Source organism: Moschus berezovskii, chromosome 6, assembly GCF_049115385.1.
Source record: "Moschus berezovskii isolate FMDL1 chromosome 6, NW_MosBer_1.0, whole genome shotgun sequence".
In the NCBI taxonomy this organism is placed as follows: Eukaryota; Metazoa; Chordata; class Mammalia; order Artiodactyla; family Moschidae; genus Moschus; species Moschus berezovskii.
The window spans coordinates 36,750,441-36,762,473 of record NC_142465.1 but is presented as its reverse complement, the minus strand read 5'-3'; the positions used below and the strand labels follow the sequence as shown (position 1 = coordinate 36,762,473).

The following is a 12,033-nucleotide window of genomic DNA, read 5'->3' as shown; positions in this document are numbered from 1 at the left end:
GCCTGGGTTCAAATCTTGGCTCCCCACTACCAGTTTGTTGTGTGACCCTGGGCTGCTTCAGCTTCCTCATCTATAACATGGGGTTGGTGGCAATAGTACCTATCCCATAGGGTAATTTTGAGGATCAAATGAGTTAATTAATAATATGGAGCATTCAAAGCTATGCCTGCTTTGCAGTAACTACTTACTCAATGGTAACTTAATATAACTCTTCTTTCATGATGGGCAGTTATCACCTGGACATGGTGCAAGAAATGCTGTACTTTGACTGATGCTGTACCTGATCTGATGACCCTGATTGTCAGCTCAGGGGCGTCTCAGCTGGAAAGCAGTGGCTGGTATGGGTAGGGGTGGAGGCCCTCACCCACCACCTCCTATCAGGTTTGGACAGGAAGGGCTCAGGGTGGAAGAAGAGGTCCTAGTTAGTTTCCCTGCACAGGGTCATGGCTTGCCCCACCCCCCTCCCTGTCACTGAGTGTCAGAGTCACACTGGAGGGGCAGGCACAGAGCCAGACAGCCACATGGGGACCCGTCAGACCAGTTCCCTTAGGCCATGGCTAGGGTCTCAGGCCAGGGCTATGTGTGATGGGACTGGGAAAGGATGTATGAGGCAGGGTGAGGTTCCGGAGTGTCAGTGGTACCTTCTGTAGCAAGAGAATATACACCACAAACTTGAACTCTGGCCAGATTGTCTCAGACCCAAGCCTAGCTTGTCCCTTAGCAGCTGTGCAACCCTAGACTGTCACTTAGCCTCTCTACGCTTCTGCTTTTGCATCTCTAAAATGAAGTGATGGCATTAGCAGCTATCTCTCAGGGCTTCTGTGAGATGATTTGATGTGATTAAAGCTCATAATAGCACTTCAGATATAAATACTACACAAACACTAGCTACTTCCATCATTTGGACAGGTTGAATGAAAGCATGTTTTCTGAGTTAGAGAACAGAGCCACCTCTCCCAAAACACTCACTCAAAGAGTAGCATCTCAGGGTTCTCTAAGCTCAGGGGACCCACCAGAGGTCATCCTGACCTTACCCCTACCTCTAGATAGATTGGTTTCTGTGTTGGCTCCCAGACATCAGATAAGATCTCATGTACCCCTAATGTTTATCAAAGAAGACGTTCTTCCATCCTATTCCAGCATCAGCTTTGCCATGGTATTTAAGTCCTTTCTGTATCAAACCTCAGGGTCTCCTGCTGTAACCTGCTTTAATTTTTCTCTTGTTCTGGTCTAATGGGAACAGGAAGTGCTCTTTTCAGACCTCAGGAGGTTGATGGATTTCCCCCTCAGTTTTCTAAAGGTGGCCATGGCCTGGGTAACTCCCAGCACTGTCCTCCTGGGACACTGGGCTCCACCTCCTTACAACATCTGCCCATCGCCCTGTGTGTGCACACTCCCGCAGGACACTTGTTCCCTCACACGAGCTCCCTCGGCCAAAGGCATCATCCCAGAGGTGAGAATTAATAGCATCACAGGGACCCAGAGTCTCTTAAACACAGACACAATGGGCTGAAACCACCTCACCCCTACTCCCCAGAGACGGTCCTCAGGAGAGGATGTCGCCCCTGCCTCGAGCCCTAAAAATCCAAGTTCCCTCTAATCATCAATTCGTGCACTCACACCTGGTCGGGGAGGGGCCTTGTTTCTGTGCCTCTGACCCCATCTCTCACTCCACTGATCCTCACCCACACCCTTCTGGCCTCCCCTTGCACACCAGCCCTTCAATTCTGGGACTGAGGGAGTCAGGAGGAGGCCTGGCAGCCTCCTCCACTCTCTCCCTTACTTTGGGTCCCAGGGGATCCTCCAGTGACCTCATTGTCCTGGCCCCTGACCTTCCCCCCACTCCCCACCTAGCCTCTACAAGCTAGGAAAGGGACAGGAAATGCACAAGTAATTATAGCCTGGGAGGGAAGAAGGGAGGGAGGGTTCCAGCCCACTGGCTCCAAGCAGTAGCTACTGCCAGTGACCTGGGGTGGGGATGGGAGGGACAGACAGCTAAGCCCAGAAAGATCCTGGCTCCCCTGCCCCATCCTGAGTGCCATCTGGAGCAGGACCCAGGCCCATGAGGCCCCTTCTCAGGAAGACCCAGGGAGGGAGGGAGTGGAGGGCAGCTGGGGACTGACTCCGAGGTTCTCCTCTCACTTCCCATTGCAATGGGGACCCCATCATCTTGGTGGGCCTTGGTTTTCTTAACTCAGCTTCATATTTTGGTACATTTGGTAAATGTAAATAGCTATATTTGGTAAATATATAAATGGGTGAGGTAGGAAGGAGGCAGAAGGTGGTAGTCATTCTACTCAAAAGAATCTGCTCCTAAGAGAGGGGTTCTCCCAACTCTATCACCTGATCCAACTCCACCCCTGTGCCCTCCCCACACCTACCTGCACACATGTCACAGACACACACCAGAGCTCAGGTGAAGAAACTCTATTAAGTCTGGGTGGTTGGGGAGAGCTTCTCTGCTGTTTTGGATCCTGCAAACATATCCCGCCCACCGTCCACCGTCTCCCCCCAGCACACACACTTCTCTTTCCTTCATTCTTACAGCTCCAGAGATGTCCTTCATTGGCAAAGGGAGCTCCGTTCATCTCACAGCCTCCAAACTTCTCATAGTTCTCCCCTGAGCCCGTCCAAGCCAGATGCCAAGCAACGTTCACATGACCACTTCACCCCAGATCAAGACTCAGACTCCACACAGTTTAGTCCTCACTAAAGGAGAATGCTTCCACGGTGATGTTTAAAGAATAGTACCAAGCTTACCTCCCCAGCACTTGACCTGACCCCTGTATTTCATACATTCTCCCACCCCCACCTGAAGAACACACCAGCACCTAACTCAAGCCACACGGAAGTGACAAGTTCTTTTGCCTTCACCACATGCCTGAATAGGGGGACTTGGGCACCACACACATACACAGTGCAGTTGTGTGAGCCACCCACACACTGCAGCCAGGCTGCCTGACTTGCTGTCCACCCCAGGTGTATCCCCCATGCCCGAAGAGCAAGCTAGACTGCCAGCAGCATGCTCGCCCTCCCAGTCGGGGCCCCCCTCCAACCCAGGGGGGCCTGGCCCTGGCCGGGGAAGGGGATGGGACTCACCCAGCGCAGCCCCTGGATGCAGCTGGGGCGCTGGTGTTCGAGCAGCAGCTGGTAGGAGCAGCTTCGGGACCGGTACATCCTCCTGAGCACCATGTTGAGCAGCGTCCCCTCCGGCACCACGTCCGGGAGGGCTCCCAACGGCGGTGCTCCCAGAATCGAGTTGCCCTCCACAGCCAGGCCCACCTGCCAGCGGCTCTCACCTGGCCAGCCCACCTGTGATGGGAAGAAGACGGCAGATAGCCATGAGGCTGGGTCCTGGGCAGCTAGACCAAAGCACGGCCCGGCCACCCCAGGCAGAAGCACTTCCTTCGAATCCTCTGGACTGGTCAGGCGGAGGTGCTGCGCCCCTGCCAGGAGCCGGGGGAGGGACAGGAAGACCTTCACTGGGGCCTGCCGGTCTGGCGCACTTAGGGGTCTCCAGCCGGCGGCGGCGGCGTACCAGAGATCAGGCTCTTCTTTGGAATTCTGCCCCACCCCACCGACCATGGACCTGCAGGGATCTCCACCAACTCCCAGTATGGAGCTGTGGACTCCCTGGATCCCCGAGAAACGCAGCTTCAGCTCAAGCCCTTCTTTTCTCCTCCTTCCCCACCCTTGACCAAGCCCCTGTCTCCCACCCCAACTCCCCCACCGTGTCAGCTTCCTCCCCTGCTCCTCCTCCTCTGCCCCCACCCCACCATACCCACCTTCATGTTCCTCCTTCAAGCTCGCACAGCCGTGCAGGCTCTAGCAGAAGGCAGCGGGTGACGGGAGCACCCGCCCGCCCCACAACGAGCCACTGTGTGCCCCCGGCCTGTAAGTCCCAGGCGAAGTGAGCAGACTTCCAAGGCAGCCCCAGCCAGGCTGGGTGGAAAGGCTCCTCTAGGGTTGGGGGAGAACTGGGGACTTGGTGGGGGGACAACGTCACCCCCGCCCCCAGCGACAAGGACCCCCGAGCCTCCCCTCCGTCCCAAACGAAAGAGCCAGCTGGCACCGGGCGCTGGAGCGAGGCTGCCGCTGGCACCGATCCGGGCGGGAGCTGTCACACCCCCTGCGCGGCCCGCCCCCTTCCCCTCCCGGGCCGACCGGAGCGGGCGGGAGGACGCGCCCGGCGCTGGGGAGGGAAGGGGGCGGAGCGCAGGGTGCCCGGGGCTGGCGGGAACCTTGGCCTCGAGCAGCCCCGGGGGCCGTAGCGCCGCGGGAGTGTGTGCCCGGCGGCGGGGCTGCGGGGTAGGGCCGCCACGCGGCCGGGAAGAGAAACGCAAACAAGGAAACGGGGGAAGGGGGCAGGGGGTGAGTCATTGCGGCCCCACCCGGGAGGGAAATCCGGGCTGGGGCCGCTTCCCGGCCGGGGGCGCCCTGCCTCCTGTCTCGGTTCAGGGTCTCGAACAGGCTGGGGGAGGGACTGGGCCATTCTCCCGGAGGGAATCCCGCTGCCCAGCCTCCCACCGCGGCGCGCCCATGCGCGCACCCCATCCGCCGCCTTCTCCCCGCCCTACACACGCACGCACACCCCCGGCGCGGGTGGGGAAGTTGAGGCGGGAGTGGAAGGACGGCGCTCGCGGACGGTGGGGGCTGCAGCCGGGGCCGAGCCCTGGGAGGCGGCGGCGTTAGAAGGCCTCGCCCCACCCGGCTCCGGAGTCCCAGGCCGGCTGTGTGTGGCGGGCCATCGCCTCGCTGGGCCTCAGTGCCCACCGCCGCGTCGGTGGCCCAGCGCCCCCTCCTCGCCCTTTTCCTGCTTCTGAGGCGGCGGAGAGACAGTGGCTCCGGGTCAGCTCTCCACCGGCGCCAGCGGCGTAACTGGTCCCATTCTTCACTGAGGGTTTTGGAAGCAGTCGTGCGCCCCGCCCCCGGCTTTCTAGAACGCACCCTCTTTTTGCCCCATCAGTGTCCCTTTCCCGCTGCAGCTGAGCCTGCCTGGACAGAGGAAGACACATCTCTAACATACCATGCCCGCTGCTTCCACCGATGATGATTTTCATTGTGATTAAAACCTCAATTTCAATGTGTCTTTAAAAGTCTTCCCAGGAGATTATCAAATGTAAGTTCCAGGCTCTTAAATTCAGATTCAGTCTTGCTGGCATGAAATGGAAAATCTGTTTTGAACAAATACTCTAAGGTTGTCTGCTGGGTTCACACTTTGAGAAATGTTGGTGGAATTTTAAATGCTCCCTCAGGGAAGACGAGGTTAGGTATGCGTCCTCAGTCGCTCAGTCGTGTCTCTTTGCGACCCCATGGACGCAAAGCCCACCAGGCTCCTCTGTCCCTGGGATTTTCCAGACAAGAACACTGGAGGGGGTTTGCCATTTCCTCCTCCTGGGGACCTTCCCAGCCCAGGATGAAAGATGAGTCTCCTGCATTGGCAGGCAGATTCTTTACCACTGAGCCACCTGGGAGGGGAGCCTAAAGATGACTCTAGCCCCAAGCCCAAACCCAGCCACCCAAGTTCAGGGAATTTTAAAGAAGGGAGAACAGTTTAAGGGATTAGCAGGCAGAGGTCACATGGGGAAGAGAGTTGAGAGGGAGTGGGGCTGGGAAGTGAGTTGAAATTTCAGGTTGCTGGTGCCATTGATCTGTCTAGAAGTTGCTGCAGGGGAGTTTCCAGAGATTGCGGTCAGAGAGGGGGCTCTGATTTCCTATTCATACTGCCACTACTTTAGGCAGGTGGAAAAGGAGCCAGTGAGTGAGGCAGGGCACTTGCGTCCCTCACAGCAGACCACAATAGCCTATAAGCACCTGGCACTGTTCCAGGTGTTCACAGGTATTTTCTGCCTGCCAGCCTATGAATTAGTCCTACTGTCATTACCACCTAAGATGGTGAAGATGAGGCTCAGAGGTATTAAGTAACTTGCCAAGGTCACACAGCTATTCAGTGATAGAACTGGGGCTTGAACCTGGGTGGCCTGGCTGCCCTTAACCCCCAGGCTATGATGCACTGTGTGTCCATCATATTCATTTTCTGATCCAGACTACATGCCTAAGAGAGGGGGCTACAGAAAGAGAAACTGAATATGGTGGGGGGTAAGGTGCCACTATCCAAAGAAGTCATCAAGTGGGACCTTGTTTCTTTATCTCTGAAGAGCAGGGCCCCCCACCTCCCACCAAGGCAAATGATTGAGTAGGTGTTGCCTTCTCAGGATTCCTGGTTGGGACTGGTTGGTGGAATGAATGCTCAGTAGACTTTTGATGGAGGCTGAGGCCTGGAGGGGGCAGGGGTCTAAAGGAGTGTGTCTGAGGAAGACACTTGAAGCTAGACGGTGAGTCATCATGGGGACGATCCTGCCAGGCCCCGGTATAACCTCCACCCTCCGCTATCTTTAGATGCCTGAAAGGTGTGTTAGGACAGATAAATAATAACAATAGTTAGCATGCACCAGGCTCTGTTCTTGACACTTGTTATCCATTCACAGATTTAATCATCACAACAATCCTATCAGTTCAGTTCAGTTCAGTCGCTCAGTCATGTCCGACTCTCCGCGACCCCATGAATCACAGCACGCCAGGCCTCCCTGTCCATCACCAGCTCCCGGAGTTCACTCAAACTCATGTCCACAGAGTCGGTGATGCCATCCAGCCATCTCATTCTCTGTCGTCCCCGTCTCCTCCCGCCCCCAACCCCTCCCAGCATCAGACTACCAGATAGGTACTATTGTTATCCCGTTTTGCAGATGAGGAGATGGAGACATGGAAAGGGTAACTGACGTGCCCCAAATCTCACAGCTGAGATGGGGAGCACCGAGTGATTCTCCCCAAGCACTTACAAGTCTGTGCGCTTTATGTACCTCTCTGCAGTCCTGCCTCTCAAATACACTGACAGCCCCCACAAAGGCAAAACCCACATCCAGAATCCTTTCCCCCACAGCTGGGTGCACAGGCTCCAGAGGTGGGGAGTGGGACAGACGGATGATGGAGGCTGAGCAGCCAGGCCCCTTGACACCATCCACCTCCACACTGAGCTCTATGCCAGGACACGAGCCTCCTGGAACCCTGCCTCCCTGTTTTCAGACTGGTAGCAGAGGAAGGCAGAGGCTCCCAGGGAGTAGTCCAGGAGGGTTGATGGGTAAGGAGGGCTTCTCGGCCCGCTGTGGCTCTGGGCTGTAGTCCTCACCCAGGCCTCTCTGCTGAGCTCTATGCTGGTGGAGCTCATGGCCTCCTGGATCTTCACACTACATGAGTGGAAAACTGCCCTCCCACCCTAGCTGCCCCTCTTCCCGCCCTGCCTCTCTCAGCTCCCTGCTCCAGGACCCGCACCACTGCCTAAGCAGGGCACCTCATACCTCGATCCTTCCTTCTCCTACATCCAGTCAGCCTCTAATATGGGCTGATTCAACCAGTGGATAACCTCTTGCATCCATCCGTTATGCCCCAGTTCAGTTCAGTAGCTCAGTCATATCTGACTCTTTGCAACCACGTGGACGGCAGCATGCCAGGCTTCCCTGTCCATCACCAACTCCCGGAGCTTACTCAAACTTATGTCCATAGAGTTGGTGATGCCCCATCCCCTCTGAAACTGCTCTAGTCCAATGATGGTCTCTTCCAGCACTTGCTGTATGCAGGGTAATCTGCTTCCTACTTTAGAGACATCACCTTTCAATCCTCAGAACAATCGCTTCTTACAAGCGAAGACCCTGAGGAACAGAGAGGTGAAGTCATGTGGCCAAGGTCGCAGAGCCAGTAGGCGGTGATGCCAGGCCCAGTTGGTCTGACTGCAGAGCCCACGCTCAGCCACAGTTTGGTGCTGCCTCCCTGATCCCTGACGCGGAAGCTTCAACACTTTGATCACCTGATGTGAAGAGCTGACTCATCAGAAAAGACCCTGATGCTGGGAAAGATTGAGGGCAGGAGGAGAAGGGGTGACAGAGGATGAAATGGTTGGATGGCATCACCAACTCAGCTGACATGAGTTTGAGCAAACTCCGAGAGATAGTGAAGGCCAGGGGAAGCCGGTGTGCTGCAGTCCACAGGGTCACGAAGAGTCAGACACAACTGAGTGACTGAACAGCCCTGATCACTACTCTCAGCTTTGCCTTCCTCAGCCGTTCCTATGCAATGCCACAAGAATCTTTAATTTCTTCAGCAGCATTTATTGTAAGTGTCAGGAACTCTGCCGTAAACTGAGGATCTAAAACCAGGCAGATACTGGGCTCCAGGGCCATGGAGCCTAGTGGGATTTTCTGCTAACTCCCTAACACACTCATCTGGTCAGGCCTCTACCCAGCGCAGTGTCTGGCATATAGTGGGTGCTTAATGATTCCGGGGGGAAATGAGATGAAGTCTGTGGGGGAGTCAGCCGGGGCCAGCTGTGGGCGTGTACCAAGGGCAGGGCGGAAGGGAGAGCAGCTGCTCTTCCAGTTCATTTTGAGGACATTTTATTTCATCTCCCTCCCTCCTGGCTGCTTCCTTGTCTCCTATTCTTTCTTCCTTCTCCTATGCTACAGACCTTGCTCACAAGGCTCAGCTACATCCTTTGACATTGTTGGTAGGATGCAGGGTTCAGGTTGGAGGCTGGAGGGCATCGTAGCTAACAGGCCTCCTGTGGGACTATGGAAAAGGGCCAGCTTGGAGACCAGAGGGTGTACGGGCTGTTCCTCAGCCTGCTGCAGCCTCCCTCAGCATCCCCGCCATTCTCCCTTGGCCGTGGCTTATCGACAATGGACAGAGCCCAGCTCCCCTCACCTGCGCTCCACCGCCCAGCTCTGGAGGGCTGAAAGTCCGCTTGGCCAGGCTCCTGAGCCCAAGGGTGGTTCCAGTCCAGTTCCCCCATCTCCTCCCCTCCCCATTCCTGGGGTGGGGGACTGAGGCAGGGAGCTGGAACACTGATGGGCCCCAAGCCAAACCTTCCTAGGACCAGCAGGTCACAGCCAGACACTCTTGAACTGCTCAGGGCCGTGGTAGAGTGAGGGGCAGAGGAGAGACTGGCCCCCACTTCTCCCAGAGAGGGAGCAAGCTGGAGAGAGGTCTACGAGGGTGGACCGAGCTGGGGGCCAGTGGGAGCTGACCGAGGCCAGAGCAGGGACCCCACACTCAACTGGAGGTACATTCTTCTGGCTGGTGGTCAAGCTACCCGTGCATGATGGGGGCAAGGAAACAGTACCTGAACAGGCCTGTGGTGCTGACGGCGGTGGCCAGAGGGCAAGGAGAGGCCGGGAGTGTGAAAAAGAAAGCAGGGGCAGGTCTGGAGCTGTGCTCCAGGGAGGGAACAGGCCTGCCTAGCGGGCAAGTTTGGTGGTGTTTGAATGTGCAGGAGGTGCCGTCCCCCTCCAGCTGCTTCTTCTCACGGGTGTGTGTGTGTTACACACACCCAGAAGACACTGCATCTGCCCTTGAGTGATCAGTGCTTTGAAACGGCGGCTCCAGCCTAGTCATGACCACTTCCTCTCAGAGCCTTCTCCTTGGTCCTTGCTCCTGCACCCCTATTAGAGCGTCTAGTCTGCACTTGCCTTTACCTGAACCCGCCCCACTCCCTGCCTCTCCCTAGGGCTCACTATCCTCACTACCTCCTCCCCTGGCCTCCTCCCAACATCCCCCACCCGCCCCAAACCCTCATCTCAGGGGCTCCCATTTTCCACCCACCCTGGGCCCTGGACCCTCGCTCAGGACGCAAACTCTGCACCCACTTGGCCCTCATGTTTTAGAGACATGGCAGGAGTGCTGCCGGAGCCTCAGGGAGGGTTCTGTCTGGATCTAGAGCCCTGGCCAGGGAGAGAGCAAGGCTGTGGGTAACCAGGTAAACAGGTCAGGCAGAGAAGCCCCTTCCGAGTATCAGAGCAGACCCCAACCCTGCCCCCAGATCCCACTCCAGAAAAGCTGGGGCCAGAGGAAGCTGAACAGCCCAAAGACTTGGCACCAGACTCACTGCCCATTTCCTCTGTCCAGACAGGACACAGTGAAAGGCCAGGGAGGCTACAAAGATGGGGTCCAGAGAGGGAAACAGAAAAGAGAGGTGACATCCTTCATCTGAAGGTCTGACTGAGAGAAGGGGCTGCAGGCCACTCCCTCCCCTCCTGGGATCAGTCCTGGCTCCAGGATGGAGGGGCGGCCACCGGCTGCTCAGACTTCCTCCCAGGCCCGCCCCAAGCCTCAGGAAGTCCTTCCTGCTCTTGCCTCGGCACCCCCTCCTCTAGGAGCTTCACCTTCAGAGAAATGGAGAGGCAGCAGACTCCCCTATTAAACCCGCGGCAGGGGGGCATGGTGCCCACCCCATCCCTGCCCCTGTCATTCCCCCTCTCATTCCACAGAGGACTGGATTCTGCTGTCACATGCAGGCCCCTCCAGGCCCCAGCTGCTGGAGCCCCTAGGGCTTGGGTCTTTCCCCTGCTGTGCCCCAGCGCGGCTCATCTCCCACACAGAACCGGCCCATGTCGGTTCCTCCTGTGGGGCCCCATCTCGCTGCCGCAGGCCTGGCACTCAGCACAACTGCCGATGAGAAACTGCACAGAAGTCGCTTCTTCGCAGTGACTTTGGCGGGCAGGAGCTGGTCGCGCGTTGCTCCAGGCCGCCTGGCGTAGCACAGCCAGGGTGGAGCCACAGAGGCCCTCAGAAGAGCTTTCCCGGGTTAATAGGTAAACTCACCGCCCCGCTCCTGCCGCGGGTCCCTTCGCCTTCCTCCTGTCTCCCGCAGCTCTGTCTTCCCTTCCGCTCCCTTTCCAGCCAGTCTTCTTGACCCACCCCCATTCCCCACCCTGCCTCAGTCTATTTCTCACCCATCCTCTGCCTCCTCCCGGAAGCGCCTGCAGATTCGTACCTCAGACCTCTCTAAGGTGCTATCCGTGGGTCCCACACACCAGACTAAGCACAGAACGGTCTTCTTTCTTGTCCCTTAACTTTACCCAGTGCCTTTTACAGCTAGATCAGAGGAGACTCCTGTGTACTGATTGAGCCTTCCTGGTGACCTTCTCATTCCATAAATCCGATCCCTAAACACAAATCTAAGGGACAAATGTGTACTGATCCCTGTCTCGGCCTCTGTCCTTTAGGGAGAGTTGGTGCCCTCCCCTCCAGCCTTTGTAGTCTCTCTCTTCCCATGGCTTCAGGCTCTTGCCTTGCAGGAGTTAACACCCAGCTTTATCTCTCTCTGTCCACTCACCCAACAACAACCCCACAGTGAAACAGGAAGGAAAAGAGCATTGGAGGACATACCTGTGACTGAGGGTTCAGGTCAGGAGATGGAGGTCACCAGAGGACAAGAGAGGCGAGTGGGCCTGGGCCCAGGCTCCTCCCTGTTGCCCTTCCAAACGCCTCGGCGGCTGTGAGCGCACACATGTGCCCACATCCTCCCACTCCACATTAGTCTGTCTCTGGCGCTCATCTAGCTCTGGGGCTCAGAAGACCTGTTCCTTCCGCTCAGCATCTTCTCACTCAGCACCCTATTCTCTGTGTGGACCTCCAGGTTGTCAGAGCACAGGCAGAGGAAGTGGGGTTTCAGTGAGAAGCCAGACTGTGAGTGGTTTCACTCTGGCTGTAAAAGATGAAGATGTCCCCTTCTAGGGGCAGAAAGCAGCCACAGTCCTAGGGAGCAGCACTGGAGGAGGGGGTGGCCAAGGTGACCCCCCTTCCGGCTCTGAGTCCTCAATTTAGGATTACTTCCTTCAGCCTGGGCAGCTGGGATGCTCACGATGGGCCTAGCTCCTCCCTGCAGTGAGCCACCTGCTACTCATCTCTAGAAGAGTCCTTTCTGCTCTGTGGTCTACAAGCTGACCTCAAGAGGAAGACGAACCTGCAGGAGGGCAAGTTGAGGTGTCAGGCACAGCCTTGGGCTACTTTCACCAGGGTCCTCAGCCTTGAATCCCACAAGGGTTGGGGGTAGGCAAGGGGACTACATAAGGTCTGGGGAGAATCTTGTGGAATTTGCCGCCTAAATACATGCATGGAGAGTCTTAGCCCAACCTTGGCACAGCTGAGTCTCAAGGCACAAGATTGGAGAATGCTGCCCCCTAGAGCCAGGATTAAAGAATT

General features: G+C 56.8%; 1 protein-coding gene across 5 annotated transcripts in view; it reads right to left on the bottom strand.

Moving 5' to 3' along the window:
• Nucleotides 1-11,366, bottom strand: part of RAPGEF3 (Rap guanine nucleotide exchange factor 3) — a 29,473-nt gene extending 18,107 nt beyond the window's left edge. Inside the window, exons 1-2 of one of the 5 annotated variants that reach the window (XM_088836952.1) lie at nucleotides 11,218-11,366; nucleotides 3,100-3,312 (exon numbers count right to left, since the gene is read on the bottom strand). In XM_088836952.1, the coding sequence (XP_088693078.1) occupies nucleotides 3,100-3,192 (93 nt within the window). In that variant the 5' untranslated portion in view covers nucleotides 3,193-3,312; nucleotides 11,218-11,366. Of the gene's footprint in view, nucleotides 1-3,099; nucleotides 3,679-3,785; nucleotides 4,863-11,217 lie in introns of those variants that run through there. The other 4 variants (XM_055395110.2, XR_008681793.2, XM_055395108.2 and 1 more) reach the window with 4 other exon arrangements.
• Between the last annotated feature and the right edge of the window lie 667 nt (nucleotides 11,367-12,033).